This window comes from Bombina bombina, chromosome 3 (genome assembly GCF_027579735.1).
Source record: "Bombina bombina isolate aBomBom1 chromosome 3, aBomBom1.pri, whole genome shotgun sequence".
In the NCBI taxonomy this organism is placed as follows: domain Eukaryota; kingdom Metazoa; phylum Chordata; class Amphibia; order Anura; family Bombinatoridae; genus Bombina; species Bombina bombina.
In genome coordinates this window covers 1,229,937,690-1,229,963,608 of record NC_069501.1, presented here as the reverse complement: position 1 = coordinate 1,229,963,608, position 25,919 = coordinate 1,229,937,690, and the positions used below count along the sequence as shown (strand labels likewise).

At 39.3% G+C, this 25,919-nt stretch overlaps 1 protein-coding gene across 4 annotated transcripts in view; it reads left to right on the top strand.

The window, feature by feature from the left end:
- Positions 1-25,919, top strand: part of GDPD5 (glycerophosphodiester phosphodiesterase domain containing 5) — a 903,012-nt gene that overhangs the window by 745,412 nt on the left and 131,681 nt on the right. For all 4 annotated transcript variants that reach the window (XM_053708705.1, XM_053708706.1, XM_053708707.1 and 1 more), the window contains one exon: positions 1,789-1,871. In XM_053708705.1, coding sequence (XP_053564680.1) covers positions 1,789-1,871 — 83 coding nt within the window. The remainder of the gene's footprint in view (positions 1-1,788; positions 1,872-25,919) is intronic.

The following is a 25,919-nucleotide window of genomic DNA, read 5'->3' as shown; positions in this document are numbered from 1 at the left end:
TAAAATAACCATGTTAGCTGTGTAAAAGTAGAGAATGTGTCTTTTTAAACAATAACATTTTTGGAGTAGACTGTCCCTTTAAGAAAAAGCTTCCAATTTACTTGTATCATCCAATTTGCTTTATTCTCATGCTATTGCTACAGGCATACTCCTAAGCCTACTAACCTGCTTTTTAACAAAGGCTACAGACAAATTAAAGTAAATGTAAAAATAGAATATAAATTTGATTTTATTTTTTAATTGTATGCTCTATCTGAATCTAAAAACCCCCAAAGGTGTTTATGTCCTTTTAATAATGATGATTTTTTTTTTCTAAAACAACTCCATATGTGTGTATGTCAGTGTGTACACATGAATATGAGTTTATTTTTGTTTTATTGTTTTTTTTTTAAATTTTGTTTTATTGTTTGTTTTAATTGAAATTTGAACTCAGGGTCAAATTTAAAAGGCTGCTATTTATTCATTGTTTTCCCACTATCTTGAATATGAAATCCTACATAATATCTCATACATTTTGGGTGCTACAATATTGCAGAAAAACTACAGCTTGAATTTAATAAAACTCATTTTTATATTACTAACAGCTCTTGTTTGATGTACGAGATACGTGTATTTGGGACCTTGTGCAGCTTTAATTAATGGCTGGATGTATTGTCAATGACTATTGAACATGACCTTGCCTTTACGAGGCCCCTGGGCAACCACATGAGATTTTTATGGATCTAGGCCCATCTATTGTATGTTCACCAGCTACCTAGATTTATATCTACACAATGCATAGAAAGTCTGGCACTCACTTGCAGGCACACAGATTAAAAGCATAACAGAAGAGTTAGTTACAGCATTTGGCCAAATAGTGACACGGCCAGGACTGCATCAAGGTCTCTTCCTCCCTGGGTCCCTTACCTACAGCAACACATGCTAGCTTTCAACAAAAAGAGAGGGGTGACACAAAAACCCCCCAGCTACTTAGATTTACATGTATGATTATGTATGGGTTATATAAATCTATAGTTTACCACTCAGGAGTTAAATACTTACCAGGTCACTCGGAGCTAGTAAGCTGCTCTCTCCAAGGTTTGAACGGTTACTTGTGGCTCTTAAATACCATAAAGGCTGTGACACACTGCAAGCGGAGCGGTGCGCAGCGTGTAGATGCGGCTGTGCGCGCTCAGGGTGTACTGCCTTTTCATCTCTGAGCACCCTGCTGCGTCAGGTAACGTAGCTGAGCACTCAGAGATTAAATATTTGAACTTCTGAAGCGATGCGACGCAGTGCGAAGCAGCTGCTTCGCCTCGCCCCGAATCTCTTGCAATGTGTACCAGCCTTAAAGGGACATGAAACCAAATTTTTTTCTTTCATGATTTAGAAAGAGCATGTAATTTTAAACAACTTTCTAATTTACTTCTATTATCTAGTTTGCTTCATTCCCTTGATATCCTTTGCTGAAAAGCATATCTAGATATGCTCAGTAGCTTCTGATTGGTGGCTGCATATAGATGCCTCGTGTGATTGGCTCACCCATGTGCATTGCTATTTCTTCAACAATGGATATCTAAATATTTAAGCAAATTAGATAATATAAGTAAATTGGAATGTTATTTAAAATTGTGTTCTCTATCTGAATCATGAAAGAAAATTTTTGGGTTTAGTGTCCCTTTAAGACTTTGTGTGTTTTATATAAAATATTTTAATATTGTACTGTTCTTTCAGTTTATTTACTTCTAGTTACAAACATTGTTTATTCAAATCAAGAAAATACTTTTTTTTTTGCTCTTGTTTTTACAGCTTGCACCAGAAAATACCTTAATGTCTTTTCAAAGGGCACTGGAGCACCATCCCTTTGGGCTGGAGGCCGATGTAACAATAAGGTAAGGAAGGACAAACTTATATTATTTGAGTGAATGTTGTCTTTCTGCAGCCAGTTCACTCATTGCAAGATTTGCAACAATGTTGTTTTAAATGGACGGTGTAGTCAAAATTAAAATTTCATGATTCAGATAGAGCATGTCATTTTAAACAACTTTCCAATTTACTTTTATCATTAAATTTGCTTTGTTCACTTGCTATTCTTAGTTGAAAGCTAATTTCTAAGCCCTTGAAGGCCGCTTCTTATCTGAAGGCATTTGACAGTTTTTTCACAGCTAGTCAGTGCTAGTTCATGTCTACCATGTAGATAACATTGTGCTCACTCTTGTGGAGTTACTTATGAGTCAGCACTGATTGGCTAAAATGAAAGTCTGACAAAAGAACTGAGATAAGGGGGCAGTCTGCAGAGGCTTAGATACAAGGTAATTACATAGGTAAAAAGTATATTAATATAACTGTGTTGCTTATACAAAATTGGGGAATGGGCAATAAAGGGATTATCTATCTTTTTAAACAATAAAAATTCTGGAGTAGACTGTCAATTTAACTCATGGTAATGCTTTTACTTTTACTGCACATGAGGTTTTTGCAAAAGTATTGGAACGCATTGGGAGAAAACGTTTTAGAACAATTTTCCATTAATAGGTTTTAGACAAAAGCGCATATATTAAATAGTCAACAAAATTTAAACCAGGTTGTGTGTAATCTGGTTCATTTGTGCTTTTTCATACCTATTCAACACTATTAAATGTTCTTCCTGATCTAGTGCTTCAGTATTGTGTGTACATATTGGTAAATTCTGCCTTTTCTCGATAGCCGCTTGACTAATCTTCCTGTGTTTTCTTTCATACCAGAGAAACTCAAAGACCCTGGTGAGAGTAGGTTTTGACAGAAGTGATAGTAGCTATATGCATTACCGTTAGTTAGAGGAGAGGTCCCCATAAAGCACTAACTTGCTCTAATGTCACTGCAGAACTTGTCAAGTGCAACTCTGACATATTTTATTTCAAATCAAAATGGCACATTAGTTAAGACAGGTGATTATTTATATATAGGGTACTTTATGGATAGTTTTCATATCAATGGAGTATAAATTATATTCAGATCTGTGAAAAAATACAACATGATTATTAATAATAACCTTTGTATTACATTCATGTAGAATATATGTCAGGATATATATATAGTGTCATATATATACTATAGAAGACAGAAATATCTCTTGTTTTATTTCTGTGCAGTGGAGGTTTCACTCTCGGGATATATCACTCCCACTACAGCAAGGCCCTTGACTGTGGTCTTGTAGGCGGTATCATCATACAGGCACCCCCACACACGTCAGCAGATTATCCCTGGAGTATCTGTAACTCGTATATGAATTTTCCCTTATTTAAGCTGGGTGATTCAGCAGATGCACGCAGGGTATTGTTGGCGGCCTTACAGATTTGCTGCTTTCTGTTCTAATTGAGGTTGTTTAATTTATCTTTATCTAAACACTCCAGTTCTGTTCTAGAATACACCCTGGAATTCCTGTTCCTCTATATTTATGCAGAATATTATGGAATAATAGGTGGATATTACTCTGTATTTGCTACCTTTACATTGAGTTTGGTATAAGCTAGGGCTGTGCAATTATTCGCCTGATTCAATGAATCACGATATGAGGCTATGTGATATCTAAATCGCATGAGGCTGCAATTTAAAAAAATAAATAAAAACGGTACAAAATGGCTTAACATGTCACGTCAGTCACACAAATGCTCCAGTCTGGCTTAGCAGCATCACCGATTACGCCTCCAGGGATTGGACCAGGAAGCGTCAACTCAGTGTCACAGCACGTAATGCTACCGCCGCTGTTTTACTTGCCTCCTGGTTTGTTACTTCAGTCCTTAGGTGTGCACAGCCACAGAACGATAAGATGACGGAGTGGCAGTGCTCTTTTCTCTGCCATAGTCCACGTTAATCTCTTCAGTAGGGTGGCTTTAACCCGTTAACGACCAACGACGTACAGGGTACATCCTACAAAAAACGGTAGTTAATGACCAAGGACGTACCCTGTACGTTGTTAGCATTTTCAAGCGGTGTAAGCAATCGCTTCCAGACGCTTTCATGTTAGTGCAGTGATGTCGCGATATTGAGGCATCCTGCAATAACATTTTTTAGCCATCCGATGCAGAGAGAGCCACTCTGTGGCCCTCTCTGTATCGGACATCGGATTTTGCTTAGGATAAGGTGGGAGAGAGGAGGGGGGGGATTTTTATCTAAGAGATCTGGGAGGGGTGGGGGGTTGGTTATTGAGGGGGGGCAGCTACACTACAGAAAAATATTTAAAAAACAAAAAGCAAAACATATTTTATGGCAAACTGGGTACTGGCAGACAGCTGCCAGTACCCAAGATGGCGCACAATAAAAGGTAGAGGGGGAGGGTTAGAGAGCTGTTTGGGGGTGGGGATCAGGGAGTTTGGGGGCTAAGGGGGGATCCTACACAGCAGAATGTTTTTCAAAATAAAAAAATGAAAAAACTTTTATTTTAGTACTGGCAGACTTTCTGCCAGTACTTAAGATGGCGGGGACAATTGTGGGGTGGGAGAGGGAAGAGAGCTTCAGGGATCAGGGGATGGGATGTGTCAGGTGGGAGGCTGATCTCTACACTAAAGCTAAAATTACCAAATAAAGTCCATCAAAGATGGTCCCTCAGGACAAAGGCGCCCTCTAGAGGCTTCCATTGATGGTGAAGGAGAGATACACCAGGATCAGCTCTACTACAAAGTGGAGAAACTGCAAATATGAAGAACCCGAAAAAGGCGCTCCAATGGTGCAGAAGATCACAACAATTGTTGGAAATTGTATCAATACATCACTACAGAATGATACTCACAAAAGGGGCGCACTATGTGGCAGTACAAGCCAGGCAGGATGGATAGATCAGAGCCCACCAGCTGGCTCACTCCAGATCGTGGATATACCAAGGGTTGCTGCAAAATAAAGTGCAAGGAGGGAGGGGGAAGGGTACTCCAATAGTGCATGAAATCACTACAGAATAGAGAAAGTTCCCAAAAACCCTCGCGAGAATATACTCACAAAAGTGGCGCACTATATCGCAGTGCAAGTCAAACAAGCTGAGTTAATATGAGCCCACCAGCTAGCTCACTCAGGCAAACAGGTACCAGATCCACAGTTAAAATAAAAGTAAAAAAACACTCACAGTTTTAGATAAAAACCAAAATAACCTCTATGCATAGAGGACTATTTATTGGAGCAAAAAAGTATTTTAAAACTTGAATATAATCAGCAACGAGTTTCAAAGTGCTTATGGCACTCTTTCCTCGGGCAGTGAGCTAAAAGCTAAAATTAACTCTGCAAGCTCCCTACAAGCTACCTAATTAACCCCTTCACTACTGGGCATAATACACGTGTGGTGCGCAGCGGCATTTAGCGACCTTCTAACTACCAAAAAGCAACGCCAAAGCCATATATGTCTGCTATTTCTGAACAAAGGGGATCCCAGAAAAGCATTTACAACCATTTGTGCCATAATTGCACAATCTGTTTGAAAATAATTTCAGTGAGGATCTAAAAGTTTGCGAAAAACTGAACGATTTTTTTTTGGGTACAGTAAATTAGTAAGAGGAAAATTACAGCTGAACAAACACTGCAGAAATGTAAAAATAGCCCTGGTCCCAAATGGTCAAAAAGTGCTGTGGTCTTTAAGGGGTTAAAGTAGTTAGGAACTTGTGAGGTGGGCCTTGCTCTGTTTTCCTAACATATGTACTGCCCATGGTATAGAAAGCCAGAGTAGGTTTACTGCTGGTCTCTGTGAGGAGTATGTGTCCTCTCACGCCTGGTGAGCTGTCTACCTGCCGGACAGCGGATTTTGCAGGTAAGTGCTTTTGTCTTCTAGGTTGGGAGACTTGCACTTAATACATTTCCTGCATTATATACATTGGGACATTAAATATTCTTGGTGAGGATTTGATTTAGGTAAGGGACAGGCACTCATTGTGTATGTGTTTGGAGACTGAAGGGGTTAAATCTCTATTTTGGCTCATTTAAATTTTATTGTTTCCCTGGTTTTTTTTAATGCTATTTAAACCATAAGGAACTGTGTGTGCATGTGTGGCTGTCTGGTAATCGCTGTGAATGTTTGATGCGATCCGACTGCGATTTTTAACTTTTACGAGAGCAAATGGCTGACTGCTGACGTCAGTGCCTTTTTTCTTAAAGTGAAGGTAAACTTTGATGAATGAAAGTCCGTTTTTTAAAAATGCTATTAAAAACAGGGGCACGTGGGGGGGCGGAGCCTACAGCTGTAGCGGCAAGACGTGTCTTGAGGGAGCTCCTGGCTCTACTTTGGAGTTCTACATGATAATTTTATTGTTTTCCTCTAAAACTGAGTCTACTTCACAGCTAGATCCCAGCTAACTACTACAGGATCCAAGAATTTGTCAATCCTGGGAGGAACTCTCGGGATTAATCTTTGCCTACGCTCTATAGTTAGGCCTCACGGCTGCTGCATTCACACAGTGTTTGCCGGTTTGTGGAGCCGGGGCTGCCGCATATTCCCCCCCTAGGAGACTGGGGTTACGAGTAGTACTACTTACTACTATTGATGCTTTTTGCAGAAAAGAAAAGAAAGGGAGAATAGTCCGTGATATAACTCCTAACAGCAGACCTATTACTACCTTCAGAAACAAGGGACATAACGCCTCTGCATACTATTAACGCAACGCATTATCCCCTCACTATGGCGCTGGACTCTAAATGGATTCTACGGGAGGTCGCAGCCATGCTGGATTCTCACTACATTAAGCTGTGTGCAATTATCGACAAGGAATATGCCTCTCTAAAAGACACATGTGCAAGGTCTAAAGGAGAGCCACAGGCTTCACAGGAACTGCATACCGAATTTAGCACGTATCCGTTCCAAGCACCTGTTGTGGCTTTAACTACCACACATATACAACATTCACTTATTCGTGAAAGCTACCTAAATTGGGACTTAAACACTTTGTATACGCCGTTAGGCGAACAGAAGGAGCTCTTGGCCAGTCTGGAGAGGAGAACCACACTGATAAAGGATGCCAAATACAAGGGGGAGAATACTGCAAAAGGACCCATGCTGCAGACACAGGAGCAGCATGTAAACAAAAACCTAGACCCACGGAGGATCCTGCTGCCCTCCCTCACAAAAGTACCTGTTTATTCCGCTCGGGTTCTGAGACCTGCAGCTACTCTCCCCCGGTCCTACGTCACTACTCCAGGGGTTTCAGCTGGGACTCGTGGGGCTGAATCAGGGGAGGCAGATTTGTCCGGGGAGATGCTGCATTTTATGTATGGAAGCCGTTACCAGCAGCGCAGAACCGGTGTAGGCTGATCCCTTATCTTATCCCTAAACTGCTGTCGCATGGCCGATTATTTGTGGTCAATACAGGTAACATGCGTCAATTCAGATTACTTAAAGGGGCACACTGTCGCTGATCTGATGCTACAACCCATGAACTATCCTAGCGATCACCTGCGGTGCCACCCGCGCACATCTGCTTAATCCCATCCTTCCTTACAGACAAAATCATGGGGAACTGTGCAGATGTCCGTTGTACTTACCAACACCCATGTCAAAAGGGAAGTAATGATATTATTGAGACTTTTTATGGTGTTTTACTCGCTAGTTCTGTTCCTAAAAGTTTAAGATTTAATAAGTATATTTACAAACGTAAATTCATTGCTTTTTATATATCGTTGTGTTCTCCTCATTGAGACTTTAGAACTGTGTTTACTCCCACAAGGTGTTAAATCATCCGCACAGTCTCCGCTCATAAGTTAAACATGTCCTAGAAAGGGGTTTTACCTACAAGTACTATAATCTGGTAAATGACCTGACACTACACATTTTCGTTGGCTGGAAGTCCTAGCGTTCTAATACCCCCTGTAAGGAACAAAAGGAGAAAAAAGAAAAACATTATTTGTCTTTGTACTTATCCAGACAGCCTTCTCACCAATACTGCCTATACCTAAATGTCCCGCCATGAATACCGCGCTGGGAAGTCCCAATAAATTCTTATAAGATGCATACTCCTCTTGTACAATGTCCCTCACATTATATACCTAACTTACTATACCATTCCTTCTCCAAATATCAATACGTATTATTCACTTACACAAACAGTACCTGTGCAGACAGAGTGCTATTTGCTATTGTAATACATTGATACCAGACGGTTTAGCTTTGGCCTTTACCCTGTATATTTTATAATAACTGTAAGACATAGATTCCACGGAATGTACATGAATGTTTAACCTGAACAGGGGACCAATGTTTTTATTTCTTAGATTATGGGTGAATACATTTGTGTTCTATGGTTGTCAAAAAAAAAAAAAAAAAAAAAAAAAAAAAAACAGGGGCACGTTTATTCATCAAAGTTTACAAAGCAGCCGTTTTGATTAAAAACTTACCTTTGTTTTTCACTGCGAGAGCAGCTTCCCCCACACGGAGATCCTCTCTTCACATGTTATCAATGACTAATCCAGATTTCTCCAATCACAGCATGGCCTCAGGCAATGACTACCCTGGGGGGAAGGCCGTGATTGGAGGAAGCTGGATTAGTCATTGATGACGTGTGAAGAGATGATCTCCGTGTGGGGGAAGCTGCTCTGGCTGTGCAAAGAAGAGAGGTAAGTTTTTAATTAAAATGGCTGCTTTGTAAACTTTGATGAATGAAAGTGCCCCTGTTTTTCATAGTATTTTTAAAAAACGGACTTTCATTCATCAAAGTTTACCTTCACTTTAAGACTGACTTTTCGCACCTTACTGTGGCGCAGCTGAATTCTCCAGGTCATGTGACGCTCCCTTCCGTTCTCAGAGTTACGGAGCGGTGTCGGCTGAATTGTACGAGTTCAGCTAGTCTTCTCCTGCTTCTCCTAAGTGATTCCAGCACTTGTCATTGCGGAAGGGCAGGTAGGCACCTCAGTCAAGGCTGAGGTGTAGAGGTTTATCCGGAGGGGTTGTTTTTGAGCGTTATCTCGCTCTGCAAATTTCTAAGTTAAAAGTTTGTGACAGTAGCATTTATTTTGTGGGTCAATATCTTGAAACTGAAGTCTGACAGAATTAACAAAATTTTAAGTGGTAGTATACATTTTTAAGATTCTTTTTTTTTTAAATAAATTTTTATTCAGTTTAAAGGTTAAAAGTAACAATAGGGGACACGCAGAACCCCTGATCTCATAGACATAAACGTGAAATTCATGTACACATGTCCAAGAATAAAGAACTTAGATTCAGCACATACAGGTATATCCATATTTAGAATCATAAATTCCCACTCAAAAGATAAACAAGTTAATTCTAGTCAATGGGAAAATTATGTTCCTGTGAAATGAAAGGGTTTGTGGCGAAAATAGTCCGCCTAATTTAGACCCTGGTAAGGGCTCTATAAATGGGGGGGGGGGGAGGTGAACTAGTACGGAATATCCAATTTGAATAAAAATAAAGGTGAATAGGCATAACACAGTATAAGAATTAAAAATAAGTGTTACTTGTTCTAAACATAATATTGTTTCCTTAGCTTACCTTCAGGTGTAACGTGCCCTAGAGTATTATAGATAACATAGCACTGGGCATCTTGCAGAGCCTAGGACCCATCTACCATGCTATGGGGTCTTGCCGTATAACATCATTAGACTAAATAGTTTAAGCTTACATCTATCTTGTGGGAATAAGTTATCTCTTGAGTATTACGTCCCTCAACTACAATGTAGAATTCCCGTTTTAGTGAAATCCACTTCCCTACGTAGCCCTTCTCCTTGCTGTATATAAGAGTTTATATTAATTGATCATAGGTTGGCGTGTTCGTGGGTTAAACTTCCTTTATGTGGACTCCCTCCAGGCCCTGGCCACTGGTCCAGAAGAAGGAACACATATTATGTAAGGATTGTCTCGAGCAATAGTGAAAGGATAATGATACATAAAAATACAATGGTAATATATACTTGTCCCTATCGAGGGCCCCCTCAAACCCCCAGACTGGACAGACGTACATACAGGTGTTATCAGTATCATTTAAGGTATTGTATCAGTGACCCACGCACAACACGGTTGTTATGTAACTGCTGTGGCATTTGTTTCACATACACTTGTGCAAGTGTCTCTCCCGGGGCTCCCCACTAACCCACAGGCGAGGTGTAAAGACAAGATGTCCGCAGCCATTAGTATAAAAGCCATCAGCCAACCACATAATAAAAGCAAGTAGCGAGCTAAGGTAGCATTAAGGACCCACAGCATTGTTAACAAGATTGTCTTTAAACGTCTCTTATAGTAGTCTCAGTGGAACCACAAACATTAGGGTAGTGGAATGACCTAGACTATAAAATTGGAAATGGGATATACCTGATTTTGGGAGCTTGATATTAGAAAACCATAACATATAAAAATGTAAACATTGGCTTATGTACATTGTGAAGTAGTATAAAAGAACACTCACTGTAGGTATGGAATATACTATGCTCTACCAATAACTTCAAAATATATGATGTAAAAAGGTTAGCCTTAGTGGCCGCTTAACACTAAAAAAGATCATGGCAAAGGATATGGGTGTGTGATCATTCACATTCTACAAGCAATCAAAGAAAAAACAAAGGCAGGCTTCTATCTTGTTAGTAATATTTGTCCTATGCAGCTTGAGAAGCTTCACCTACTCCGGACAGTCTCTGCAGTTCAGGGTATCCTGCTAGCGTGAGTTGGGTTATACAAAGGCACAGCAAGGAGCAAAGGAGCGGGTCCATTTTGGCTGGGGGTTGACTAGAGGTCATGGCCCTATTCCACAGGGGGATACTATGTTCCTTCAAATACGTGAATGTATCAGAGCCCAGTCCCTCCACCATCACCTTCGGGCCTCATAGAGTGAAAGTCGGCCGAGTTGCGTCTTCTCCAGGATCTATATCCGCCGGGCCGTCTCTCTCATCCGCTATCTCAGAGGCCAAAGAAGCAGGTACCTCCAAATCAGGAGAGATGTTAACAATAGAGAGCACATCCAACCGTTCTGAAGTATCGTCCAGCAAGTCTCCGCCACAATCCAGGGCAATAGACTCAGCCGCTCCAAAGCCTCGTGTGACCAACAGACGTAATATACGAAAATGAGCATCAAGTAAGGTAAGTATTTCTATATCTCTCAAAGCCAACGCCATGGTCCCAGAGCAGATGGCTATATTTATACGTCGCAGGTGCTGGGAGATGAACCAGCCCTGCTCAGCATTCTATAGCTGTGGTCTGTTCCTTAAGCGCAGTTCCGTTGCAGCAGAGGCCTCACATTCAACCTCCAGTCGGAGCCTCAGATTAAGTGCGCTGTGAAGTGAAATAAACATGTAATTGTGGCTCTGAGATCATCACACATATCAGGATTTCACACTTCAATACGGATTAAGGCACAATATCACCGAAAGCACCCAGTATATTGTGGGAGCCTCAGTGTAATGCGGCCATCACGGTCGGCCGTTGGCTCCGCCCCCCTAAGATTCTTTTTTATTTGGGTATTTTTTTGCATCATGGAGCAGGAATCTGTTCCAATAGACAAATGTCTGCTGTGTCTAGAGAACCAAATTATTTTGCCTACGCAGTTTTGTTCTTCATGTCTAGATAGAACTTTAAAATGTAAAGATAGGATTTTTGTTTCTGAGCCTAAAGTCTCTCAGGATGATGCTGTTCAGGCAGTGCCACAGTTTTCTCCTCAAACATCCCAAGCCTTAATGGCATCACATACAGTGACCTGCAGTTCCTCTCTGACTCCTGGGGGAGTTTATTTGCCTGCAGAATTTGCTGTGCAGGTATCTTCTGTGGCATCTGCTTTTTCTATGCTAAAGGGAAAAAGCAAGAGGACAATTAGAATTTCAGATAACAAGGTTTTTGTTCTTCCCACTGCTACCCAGGTTGCTCTCCCTCATAAGTCTGATGAGGAAGATACGTCGGTAGCCTCTGAAGGTAAAATGCTGAAGTAGTATCCTTCAGATTTAAGCTTTGTGTATTGTTAAAGGAGGTTTTAGCTACTTTGGACGACTCCCGATACTCCTGTCGTGGTCAACCCTAAGAAATCTTGTAATCTTAATAATTACTCTGATGTTCCTTCCACTGTGGAAGTGTTTCCTGTTCCGGATCGTGCTACGGAGATTATTTCACAGGAATGGGAGAAGCCAGGGATACCTTTTTCCCTGTCTCCTGTCTTTAAAAAGATGTTTCCTGTTGCTGACTCCATTAACGGTACATGAAACCCAAAACATTTCTTCCATGATTCAGATAGAGAATACAATTTTAAACAACTGTCTATTTTACTTCTATTATCTAATTTGTTTCATTCTCTTGGTAGAGCAGCAATGCACTACTGGTTTTGATCTGAACACATGGGTGAGCCAATCACAATCTATATATATATATATATATATATATATATATATATATATATATATATATATATATATATAATATATATATATATATATATATATATATATATATAATATATATATATATATATATATATATATAATATATATATATATATATATATATATATATACACAAAACCACCAATCAACAGCTAGAATTCCTTGTCTGATTCACTTCAGGTAGAGGCTCCTTTGGAATAGATCCAAGACAGGATTAAGGCTCTCAAGCTAGCCAACCCCTTTATTTCTGATGCTACCATGCAAGTTATTAAACTGGGAGCCAAGATATCTGGCTTTGCTGTGCTAGCTCGCAGGGCGTTGTGACTGAAATCTTGGTCAGCGGATGTTACTTCTAAGTCCAAGCTTCTGGCGCTTCCTTACAAGGGTAAGACCTTGTTTGGACCTGGTCTGGCAGAAATAATTTCTGACATTACTGGTGGAAAAGGGTCTTTTCTACCACAAGACAAGAAGAATAGATCTAAAGGATGTCAATGTAATTTTCGTTCCTTTCGTAACTTCAAAGGAAAGTCTTTCTCTCCCTCTTCCAAGCAGGAACAGTCTAAGTCTTCTTGGAAACCCAATCAGTCTTGGAACAAGGGAAAGCAATCTAAGAAACCTGCAGCTGAGTCTAAATCAGCATGAAGGGTTTGCCCCCGATCTGGGACCAGATCAAGTGAGGGGCAGACTTTATCTGTTTTATCAAGCATGGATACAAGATGTCCCAGATCCCTGGGCTGTGGACATAGTATCTCAGGGTTACAAAATGTAATTCAAGATTTTTCCTCCCAGAGGCAGGTTCCACTTCTCAAGATTATCTGCAGACCAGATAAAAAGAGTGAGATTCTTGAATTGCGTTTGGGACCAGGGTCTAGGATTCTATTCAAATCTGTTTGTGGTTCCCAAAAAAGAGGGAACTTTTCGTCCTATTCTGGACCTAAAGTGTCTCAACAAGTTTCTCAGGGTACCGTCCTTCAAAATGGAAACTATTCGTTCCATTCTTCCCTTGGTTCAAGAGGATCAGTTCATGACGAGCATAGACTTGAAGGATGCGTATCTTCAGGTTCCCATCCACAGGGATCATCACAAGTTCCTGAGATTCACATTTCTAGACAAACACTTTCAGTTTGTGGCTCTCCCATTTCGCTTTGCCACATCTCCCAGAATTTTCTCAAAGGTTCTGGGGGTTCTCTTGGCAGTGATCAGGTCTTGGGGAATTGCAGTGGCGCCCTACCTGGACGACATATTGGTTCAGGCGCCATCTTTTCAACAAGCAAACTCTCATATAAAGATCTTGTTGTCTTTTCTACGTTCCCACGGATGGAAAGTGAATCTGGAAAAGAGTTATCTTGTTCCAGCTATAAGGGTAGTTTTCCTAGGGACCATAATAGATTCCCTATGTATGAATTTTTTTCTGACAGAGGTCAGAAAACCCAAAATTCTTTCCTCTTGCCTCTCTCTACATTCTACTGTTCGGCCATAAGTGGCTCAATGTATGGAGGTAATTGGTCTGATGGTCGCTTCCATGGACATCATTCCCTTTGCTTGATTCCATTTGAGAGCTCTGCATTTATGCATGTTTAGACAATGGAACGGGGTCCATTCGGATCTGTCTCAGAGGATATATCTAGATCAGTCGACAAGAGATTCTCTTCTATGGTGGATTTCTCAGGAGCATCTGTCTTGGGGCACATGCTTCCGGTGTGATTGTAACCATGGACACCAGCCTGCTTGGCTGGGGAGCAGTCTAGGACTCGTTAAAGGTGCAGGGACTATTTAGGAGTCTGCTCTCCCCAAAAATATCTTGGAGTTGAGCGATTTATAATGCTCTGATGGCTTGGCCTCAGTTGTCTTTAGCCTGGTTTCTCAGGTTCCAGTCGGACAATATCACCTCAGTGACTTCCATCAACCACCAGGGAGGAACTCGAAGTTCCTTAGCCATGAAGGAGGTGGCTCGGATTGTTCAGTGGGCGGAAGCTCACAATTGCTGTCTTTCTGTCATCCACATTCCAGGGGTGGACAACTGAGAAGCGGACTTCCTGAGCAGACAGACATTTCATCCCGGGGAGTGGGCACTCCATCCGAAGGTGTTTTTCAGGTTAACTCTCAAATGGGGGATGCCAGAGTTGGATCTGATGGCGTCTCAGCAGAACGCCAAGCTTCCAAGGTACGGTTCAAGGTCGAGAGATCTGCAGGCCGCCCTGATAGATGCTTTGGCGGTTCCATGGGATTTCAGTCTTGCATGTCATCTCTTCCACCTTGGAGGCTGCCTCTGAGGAAGGACCTTTTAACTCAGGGTCCATTCCTTTATCCAAATCTCGTTTCTCTGAAGCTGACTGCTTGGAGATTGAACGCTTAGTCAGTCATTGAGACCATGATTCAGGCTTGCATGCCTGTTACTAGAAAGATTTACCATAAGGTATGGCATAAATACCTTTATTGGTGCGAATCCAAGGGCTACTCTTGGAGTAGGGTCAGGATTCCTAGGATTTAGTTTTTCTCCAGGCAGGTCTGGAGAAAGGATTGGAGTGGGGGAAGAATCAGCGCTAGTTATAACCTAAAGCCAAATACAAGTAGGGACCCTCTCAAGAAATCCCTTGGGTGTGTAGCTACAGAGAAGTGGAAGTATTGGCGCTTACAGCTAGGATAGATCTTTATTAATACAAATAAATAATACAAAATATATATATATATATATATATAAGAGCAAGAAATAATGTAGGATATATTATGGGGCTTCTAAGAGTCTGCTATATAATGATACAACACTCTTGTAAAGATATCAAGATATTTAATATTAGTAGATTAATAAATACAATTGATAAAGAAAAATGTCTGAAATATCAAGCACAATTACAATATAAAATTTAAAGGGAAGGGGTATGCAGGGCAGTAAAACCTAACTCTAAAGGCTAGCTCAAACAAGCAGATTACAATAGAGAGGTACAATGTCAAGCAGAACGATTCCCTATTCCTAAATAGTAAGCTAAATAGCAAAGGTTAAAAATACACACGTGGATAAGGAGATGGCCTCGGTAATGTAAATATAGTACTCGATAATAAAACACTCGATAATAAAACACTCAAATATAGAATCTGGACGTCCAGTATTAAAATTATAGGGGTAAACGTACAAAAGAAAATAATCTAAAAGGGTTAAATATAAACAATGATCAGATTAAAAATGATCAGAATAAAAAATTGTCCCGTAAGAGCAAATATATATATAGGCTCAGTAAGCAACGGTGGTATTGTATATCACCAGTATGTCTATTGGAGCTTAGTCTTTTCACTCTATGCTCTCAAATGTAGTTGATCTTGCTCATCGAGTATTGGATCAAACTTGCACACATTTGAGAGTGGTACCTTATGCTTTGTTAAGAAGAGAGAAGGCAGCTGTCTGTAGTAGAGTGGATCGGTCTTTTCCGTCTCTATTCAGTAGTCGGTCTGTGTCCGATAACTGCCTATTCAAAATCACAAGAGCAGTGTATCCAGTAGCCAGCTTAGGCTTTGCTGGCGTCTTCTGTTTCTGCAAGGCAGGTCACGTGATGCTGTGTCAGCTGTCAGGTAGCGTGTAGCCGTATCAGCTGTTTTTACTGGTGTCCGCGCACTCTCTGCTTTCAGTGAAAGCTAAGTCGGTATATTCAGAATAGGTGTGTGGGAAGTTCCTCCTTCCAGGCTTACAGCTGAGGGCGAACTCTTCTTAATGGAAAGTAGCAGCACTCCTCTTTTTAGATAGAAATAGAGGGTGATGTAATTGTCTCAAAGGTGGATGGTAGTGAACAACTTCAACGCGTTTCTCCCCTTCCTGGGGCTTTTTCAAGAAGTGTTCACCTATCTTCTAAGGCTCCTTAATATACACCTCATAGGTGTTTCATTGGTCAAATGTCCTGTGGGTGTGTGAATCAATTACCTGGTGATATTTAAGGTGGTAATTTTTCGTTCTATGCAATAGATTATAGTTCAATTTCTTAGGGATATTTAAGGTGGTATCCTTTGGATCTCAGCAGTAGTGATTTTACAAACATGTACTGCACAGGTTATACAACATTCTCCATATATATATAAATTATAGACACTTGGATAATTATAATAGATTTTTATTAGTGTAAGAGATATAGTTAGATTCAGTATATTTTACTTAAAAAGATAAAAAAATTAAATGAAAAAGGTTGAAAAGAGTAATATTTTAAATCATACATAAATGGGCTTAGATCCAGTTCTGAGTTTAGACCCAGGGGGTGTAAAATTTTCATATTGTATATTAGCTCAGCCTCTCTTTTGAGTAGTTTAGTCTCGTAATTTCCCCCTCTCCAGTCACGTTTAACTTTCATTATTCCCCAGAAAGAGAAATCTTTAAGTTTATTGTTGTGGACATTCCTAAAGTGACTATAGAGATGTGTGTCCATCTTTCCCTTTTCTATTATGCACAGGTGTTCCCTTATTCTTTCCCTTAATGTTCTTGAGGTCTCACCTAGGTACTGTTTTTTTACAGCTACACTGTATTAAATAGATGATCCCTTTATCAGTGCACCGTATTGTATCCGGAATGGGGAATACTTCACCCGTCTGTGTGGAAGAGTACTGTTTTATTTTATTGCTGTAATTACATGATCTGCAGCAATAGCATTGGTAGAAACCTTTTAGTGTGTTCCCTAAAAGATCCTGTTCTTTTAGGGGAGGTTTTGTCTTAAATTCACTTGGCGCTAGTAGTGTTTTTAGGTTTCTGGATTTTCTGTATATAAATTTTGGATTTAGGGAGATTTTATCCCCTATGATTGGATCTTCTCTCACATGATGCCAATGTTTCTTGATTATTTTTTCTATCTTTTTGTGTTCTCCATTAAAATTTGTGATGAATGGAACTGATATTTCATCTATTGGTTGTATTTCAATATTGGTTTTGTCTTTATATGTAAGTAGTGTTGCTCTATCTATGTGTTTAACTTCTTCATAATTTACCTCTATTAGCTTATCTTCATAGCCTTTTTCCACAGGATTTGTGCCTGTTCTTCGTAATCTAATACGTTTGAACAATTCTTTCTTATTCTTAAGAACTGTGCTCTAGGGATATTGGTTTTCCATTTGGACAAATGGCAGCTATCCGCATTTATAAAATTATTAGCGTCCACTTTTTAAAAAAATGTTTTAGTGGTAAATTTATCTGTTTCTAGTGCTATATCAAGGTCAAGAAATGAAACCCTTTCTTTACTTATTTCATATGTGAAATGTAATCCTCTATTGTTTGTGTTCATAGCTGAAAAGAATTCGGTTAGTATAGTATCATTCCCTTTCCATAGTATAAGAATATCATCTATGTATCTCTTATAGGACACCAGGTTTTTCGCCAAGCTATTCGAACCTAGGAAATCGGATTCCCAGTCTCCCATAAATAGGTTCGCGCAAACCTGGTGCCCATTGCAGTACCTTTTATTTGCACATACATTTTTTGATTGAAGGAGAATGTATTATTCACCAGGATAAATCTAATACTTTCTAAGATAAACTCTCTTTGTTCTTTATCGATAGTGTCATCTTTTGATAGAAAGTTGGAGACTGCTTTAATGCCTAGACTAAACTACTCAAAAGAGAGGCTGAGCTAATATACAATATGAAAACTTTACACCCCCTGGGTCTAAACTCAGAACTGGATCTAAGCCCATTTATGTATGATTAAAAATATTACTCTTTTCAACCTTTTTTATTAAATTTTTTTATCTTTTTAAGTAAAATATACTGAATCTAACTATATCTCTTACACTAATAAAAATCTATTATAATTATCCAAGTGTCTATAATTTATATATATATGGAGAATGTTGTATAACCTGTGCAGTACATGTTTGTAAAATCACTACTGCTGAGATCCAAAGGATACCACCTTAAATATCCCTAAGAAATTGAACTATAATCTATTGCATAGAACGAAAAATTACCACCTTAAATATCACCAGGTAATTGATTCACACACCCACAGGACATTTGACCAATGAAACACCTATGAGGTGTATATTAAGGAGCCTTAGAAGATAGGTGAACACTTCTTGAAAAAGCCCCAGGAAGGGGAGAAACGCGTTGAAGTTGTTCACTACCATCCACCTTTGAGACATTTACATCACCCTCTATTTCTATCTAAAAAGAGGAGTGCTGCTACTTTCCATTAAGAAGAGTTCGCCCTCAGCTGTAAGCCTGAAAGGAGGAACTTCCCACACACCTATTCTGAATATACCGACTTAGCTTTCACTGAAAGCAGAGAGTGCGCGGACACCGGTACAAACAGCTGATACGGCTACACACTACCTGACAGCTGACACAGCATCACGTGACCTGCCGTGCAGAAACAGAAGAAGCCAGCAAAGCCTAAGCTGGCTACTGGATACACTGCTCTTGTGATTTTGAATAGGCAGTTATCGGACACAGACCGACTACTGAATAGAGACGGAAAAGACCGATCCACTCTACTACAGACAGCTGCCTTCTCTCTTCTTAACAAAGCATAAGGTACCACTCTCAAATGTGTGTAAGTTTGATCCAATACTCGATGAGCAAGATCAACTACATTTGAGAGCATAGAGTGAAAAGACTAAGCTCCAATAGACATACTGGTGATATACAATACCACCGTTGCTTACTGAGCCTATATATATATTTGCTCTTACGGGACAATTTTTTATTCTGATCATTTTTAATCTGATCATTGTTTATATTTAACCCTTTTAGATTATTTTCTTTTGTATGTTTACCCCTATAATTTTAATACTGGACGTCCAGATTCTATATTTGAGTGTTTTATTATCGAGTGTTTTATTATCGAGTACTATATTTACATTACCGAGGCCATCTCCTTATCCACGTGTGTATTTTTAACCTTTGCTATTTAGCTTACTATTTAGGAATAGGGAATCGTTCTGCTTGACATTGTACCTCTCTATTGTAATCTGCTTGTTTGAGCTAGTCTTTAGAGTTAGGTTTTACTGCCCTGCATACCCCTTCCCTTTAAATTTTATATTGTAATTATGCTTAATATTTCAGACATTGTTCTTTATCAATTGTATTTATTAATCTACTAATATTAAATATCTTGATATCTTTACAAGAGTGTTGTATCATTATAGAGCAGACTCTTAGAAGCCCCATAATATATCCTACATTATTTCTTGCTCTTATATATATATTTTGTATTATTTATTTGTATTAATAAAGATCTATCCTAGCTGTAAGCGCCAATACTTCCACTTCTCTGGAGAAAGGATTGTCAGCCAGATTTCTGAAGGGTCAGATTTCTGCATTATCTATTTTGTTGCATAAGCGTCTGGCGAATGTGCCAGATGTTCAATCCTTTTGTCAGGCCCTGGTCAGAATCAGACCTGTGTTTAAGTTTGTTGCTCCTCCTTGGAGCCTTAACCTTGTTCTTAAAGTTTTGCACCAGGCTCCATTTGAACCATTGCATTCCATATATATTAAGTTGTTATCTTGGAAATTTTGTTTCTTATTGCGAATTTTTCTGCTTGGAGAGTCTCTGAACTCTCGGCTTTGCAGTGTGATTCGCCTTACCTTAGTTTTCATGCTGATAAGGCGGTTCTTCATTTTCAGATAGAAATATTAATCAGGAAATTGTTGTTCCTTCTCTATGTCCTAATCCTTCTTCTCATAAGGAACGTTGGTTACACAACTTGGATGTTGTGTGTGCTTTAAAATTCTACCTTCAGGCAACTAAGGATTTTCGTCAGTCCTCTGCCCTGTTTGTTTGTTTCTCTGGAAAGCTAAGAAAGCTACTGCTTCTTCTCTTTCTCTCTGGTTGAGAAGTATAATTTGTTTTGCTTATGAGACTGCTGGTCAGCAGCCTCCTTAGAGAATTAAGTCTCATTCCACGAGGGCCGTCTCCTCTTCTTGGGTTTTCAAAAATGAAGCTTCTGTGGATCAGATTTGCAAGGCTGCAACTTGGTCCTCTCTGCACACTTTTTCCAAATTTTACAGATTTGATACTTTTTGTCCCGGCTGAGGCTTCTTTTGGGAGGAAGGCACTTCAAGCGGTGGTGCCTTCTGTTTAGGTCTGCCTGTCTTGTTATTCCTCCCTAGTCATCTGTGTCCTCTAACTTGGGTATTGGTTCCCACTAGTAATAGATGACGTTGTGGACTCTCCATATCTTAGGAAAGAAAACAAAATGTATGCTTACTTGATAAATTTGTTTCTTTCAGGATATGGAGAGTCTACGAATAAAGATGTCAAGAGAACAAAGAAAAATTGATAATTGGAGGAAATTAGAAAGTTGCTTATAATTGCATGCTCTATCTGAATTATTAAAGAAAAAAAATTTGGGTTTAGTATCCCTTTAAGTAGTAATTGAAACTGATGGTATCACTTTGATGAAAGAGACAGATTTCTCAGTTTTGGGGGCAGATAGTGGTTCTTATCTTGGCCGGGTACCTTCATGGGAGTCGTGATCCGCAGGACTGACTCCTCGGAGGTTGTTTGCGCTTGACGGACTCTGGGACTGAGTGGTTTTAGTTTGGCTTTGCTGGCGGTGTAACTAATGTGCTGTTAAATGGGCTTCGAGTTTTCTCCCGTGCCGGCTATACTTTTTTAGGGTGTCGAGTAATCAGGTGTGTGGTGCCTTTCAAAGGGGCCGCTGTTTGTACCCACCCGTTTTTTTTTATTCAGTGTCCTCTAGCTTGGGTATTGTTTTCCCAAAAGTAATGAATGCAGCTGTGGACGCTTCCCTTTTAAGAAGAAAAATATAAATTATGCTTACCTGATAATTTCATTTTCTTCTGAAGGGAAGAGTCCACAGCTCCCACCCGTGGTTTTATTTATGAGGCGGCTGTCATTTTTTGTTCTTCTGGCACCTTTTTTCACCCTATTTCTCCTACTGTTCCTTGTTCCCTTGGCAGAATGACTGGGGGATGAGGGAAGTGGGGGAGGTATTTAAGCCTTTGGCTGGGGTGTCTCTGCCTCGTCCTGGTGGCCAGGTTCTGTATTTCCCAAAAGTAATGAATGCAGCTGTGGACTCTTCCCTTCAGAAGAAAATGAAATTATCAGGTAAGCATAATTTGTGGGGGGGTTTTCTTTCATGATTCAGACAGAGCAGCAATTTAAAGCAACTTTCTAATTTACTCATATTATAATTTTTTTCTCTGTTCTCTTGGTATCTTTATTTGAAAAGCAGGAATGTAAGCTTAGGAGCCGGACCATTTTTTGTTCAGCACCTGATTGGTGTCTAAATGTAGCTATCAATCAGCAAGTACTACCCAGGTGCTGTCTCAAAAATGGTCTGGAGACTAAGCTTACATTCCTGCTCTTTAATTCAAATTTCCAGTCATTAAATGAATCTGAGTCATTTACATTTAGGTTGTGCATTTTTAATTCTATGTTGTGCTTTTCTAAATGGAATTATGCATCATTGGAATACCACTTTGAAAAGACCTCTTATTTGCCTTCTTTTTTTTCCTCCCTCCTGCTTTACAAGGCAATTCTTAAAGTGTCTCATGAAGCAATGTTATTAGTAGACCCTCCTCTTCATGCCCTTTCCCCATAAATCTTAGGCTGCGTTCGGCAAGCACTCCAAGCAAACGCAGCGCTCACTTGGAACGTTCGGAGAACAGTAGAAACGCTAGATGCTTGTTGAGCGCTTGGATGACGCAAGTCCCAGCGTGCTGGTAACGCTGGGACTTATTCGAGCAAGCTCAGATACATTTAAAGATGGCAGCCTCCATGAGCAACACGTGTGTGTGTGTGTGTGTGTGTGTATGTACAGTATATATATATATTTATATTGTATATATAATAATATTTTCCTGCTCACCGTCACTCAATCTTCAATAAGCGTCTCCTGTCTCCCCTGCTTTACATAAATGCATGCCGGGAGTTGTAGTCTTTGGCTTCTTCGTTCATTAAACTTAGTTTGATGATGATACAATCTATATTATTAGGTTTATAATGCTGTTTAGCATTTAAAGTCTTCATTTCAAAGCTTTAAAAATAATGTATTAGGTGTTACTTATGACAATTTTGAGAGGGGCCTGGAACCTAACCCCCTCACTTTCCAATGACTTACATTATAAACTGTGTTTCAATTTACAACGGTTTCGATTTACAACCATTCCTCATGGAACCTAACCCCAGCGTACAGGGCTACCTGTACATGAAACCTAAATTTAGTTTTATATAATTTTTAATACTTTTGTGTACACAGCACAATTAGAAAGATACTACAGAACTGTAATCATAGTTGTGTTTAATAAATATAGACTTTAATTTGCATTTTAGAACACAAAACCTCAGGCAAGGAAGATTGAGATTTACTGGTGAGGAAAATGGTAACAATTAATAACTTTATTTAAAAAATAAATAAATCTGGATTTCAGAATAATTGCAGATTTTGGAATTCTGGATTTGGGGATTTCTTCTTGTAATTTTTATTTTTGTAAATGAATAAAACAAAAATTGCATATAGTGAAGTAGCGTTGTGTAAAGAATAAGCAGATGGTATTTTCAGACATACTCTCTGGAGCTTATATTCTCTCTTCTATCAGTAACGCCTGAGTTATTCTGCCAGGATACAGATCTCCCAAACAATATCTACAGGAACTCCAATAAATAATACAGATTCAAGCCACGCAGTCACAGCATCCAAATATATTTATATTAATGTTACATAGCACTACTGAGGATGTCAGTACATTGCAAACTTACATTTCTGTACACTGTGGGGGCTTATCTCAGACATGCACCTACCAGTAATGTTTTCCCATATGGCTCAATATACAGAGTACATATTGTTGCCCATATAATTGTGTAGGCTTGGACAAGACACAGGTAACATTTACAATCAAGGTTGTGTTTAGTTTTTGTTATAGATTTAGGTTTGAGGGTTAATATTAGGGTATCTTATAGTATATGTTTTGCATAAATGGGGCAAGTCCAGCCTCTTTGACTTTGGAGTCTAAGGGGAAAAGAGAACAGACACCAGCAATCATTATGACGGAAATGTAAGTTAAGAAGCAGCGGTCAGACAGCAATCATGCTGATCAGATACGATCAGGATGATTGACACCCCCTGCTACCGGGCGATTGGCCGTGAATGTGCAGGGGTGGCATTGCAAAAGCATGTCACTAGAAATGCTTGTGCAATGTTAAATGCCAACAGCATTTTCTGTCTGCATTTAGCGATGTCGGGCGGACATGATCTGCTACAGTGGATCATGTCCGTCCAACATTTTTTAAATCTACCCCAACGTCTTTGTATTTCCAGGTGCAGTTAGCAAACACAGTTATGTAATTAAAACATGTATATTAAACACATAGGGGGTATGGACAGAATGTAACCTATACCCCCTTTATCTGCTGAAAGGTAAGTCAAATTATCCGACCCTTATTCTTAGTTCTGCCCATCAGATTGCAGATAAGACTATGTCCCTCTCTCACTTGGTATCTGCAGTAAAGGCTTTGGCCTACTCTTCCCACTACTATGCTGCTCCACTTCCCATTTCTGGTCCACTCCAGAAGTCAGAAGACGCATCTTGTGAGATCCTCTCTGATGCAGTCAGGTGGTCAATATCTGGGAAAATGAGGCTTTGGCTATGGCGTGCTTTTATATTTCCAGGAAGTGATGCGGGACTTAGTCTTTATATTCCTTTGTAGAAATTAATAGGATCCTGAAGATTAATGGAAATATCTAAAGCCTTAAGCAGTGATGGGTCTATGGTTGAAGTGATGGTAGCAGTTACACTTATCAAGTTAAAACATTTTAAAATATTTGCTCATAGAGATTGCTTTAATGCATGGGGGGTGATCAACTTTGGCACTCCAGAGGTTTTGAAACTACTTTTCCCATGATGCTCAACCAGCTTAAAGGGACAGTTCACCCAAAATGTTCTCCCCTTTAAATTATTCCCAATGATCCATTTTACTTGCTAGATTGTATTACATTGTTTACAAGTAGCTCCTTGACTCCTGTTTTCATTTGAAATAGCTGATTTAGCCTGTGGTATTCCAACCTATACTGAAAGTTTCTATACTGGAGTATACGCTTTTGACAAGCCTAAGTAAACACAGCCAGCAGGAGAAGTTACATTCTCAGTGGGCTGCAGGATAGTTAGGAAGATAATTTTCCATTGTTCTCTCTATGTTTTTAGCTTTGGTATTCCAGACAAATAAAAGATAAGGAAGCAAGTGTGTGTACACAAAGTAATAACATAATGAGATATGATATTGCCTTTAAGTTCAACCCATTGTAATAGGCTGTGGTTTCAAAGCACAAAACCAGCTACTTCATATACACAAATAAACCTGAAAATGCAATTTCTCAAATATTTTATACTCTGCAGCTGGTATAACAAGTCATTGAAAATACATTAATGGAAAAACAATTTTACAGTGTAGTGTACTGTCCCTTTAAAGTGTCTGAGCATCATGGAAAATGTAGTTCCAAACCTCTGGAATGTCAAAGTCATCACCCCTATTTTAATGGAACACTAAATGCAGCAGAATTCAAATAACTGATCAATAAACAACATACACACAACACAATAGAACTTACTTTGAATGTGAAAAGAGCAGTAGAATATTTTCTGGCAAATTCAAAGTTAGTCCAATCCCCCCCCTCCATATCATGTGACAGCCATCTTTTCAAAATGCATATATGTATATACTGTGCACTGTTCCACATGCTCAGCAGGAGCTAGAGCCTCAGAAAGTGTGCATATATGTATATACTGTGCACTGTTCCACATGCTCAGCAGGAGCTAGAGCCTCAGAAAGTGTGCATATAAAAAGAGTGTGCACATTTTTATTATGGAAGTATATTGGAAAGTTTTTTAATTGCATGCTCTATCTATCTGAATCATGAAACTTTAATTTTGCAGATAATGGCCCTTTAAAGAAATTTGTTGGTTACTTAAAATATATATCACACATATTTGGAAACCTCTGGTTTTGATAGCTTTTTTGATTTACAATTTACTTCTATTATCAAATTTGCTTAGTTTTCATGTTTTTATTTGTTGAAGAGATACCTAGGCACCTGGAGCACTACATGTTGGGAATTAGTGCTGCCATCTTGCAAATTGATAACATTCTTGCCAAAACGCTGCCATATAGTTCTCCAGATACGTGCGCGCTTCTGATCTTATGTCATTACTTTTCAACAAAAGTTACCAAGAGAACAAATACAATTTGATAATATAAGAAAATGGTATGCTCTGTCTGAATCATGAAATACAAATTTTGGGTTTCATGTCCCTTTAAATAGACATTTGGTTGAAATATTTACTTGAAAGATTCAAAGACATTGGGGATGGAGGGTCAATTTATATACTGTTGGTATATTCTGTACTTGTTGTCTGATTTTCAATAAAAAAATATTTCAACTAAATACAGGTGGCCCTCGTTTTACAACGGTTCAATTTACACCGTTTCAGAATAACAACCTTTTTTCCAGTCATGTGACTGCTATTGAAAAGCATTGAGAAGCAGTTCTTTTATTAAAATAGGCAGTAGGTGGAGCTGTCCGCTTGTGTTGCAGCAAAGCCAAGCAAGCTGAAATTAATCAGTTTAACCAGACCTGAGCTATCGAGCAGATTTCAAAGGAACAAGATCTTCCTGCCTATAAATCAGTCCAGAT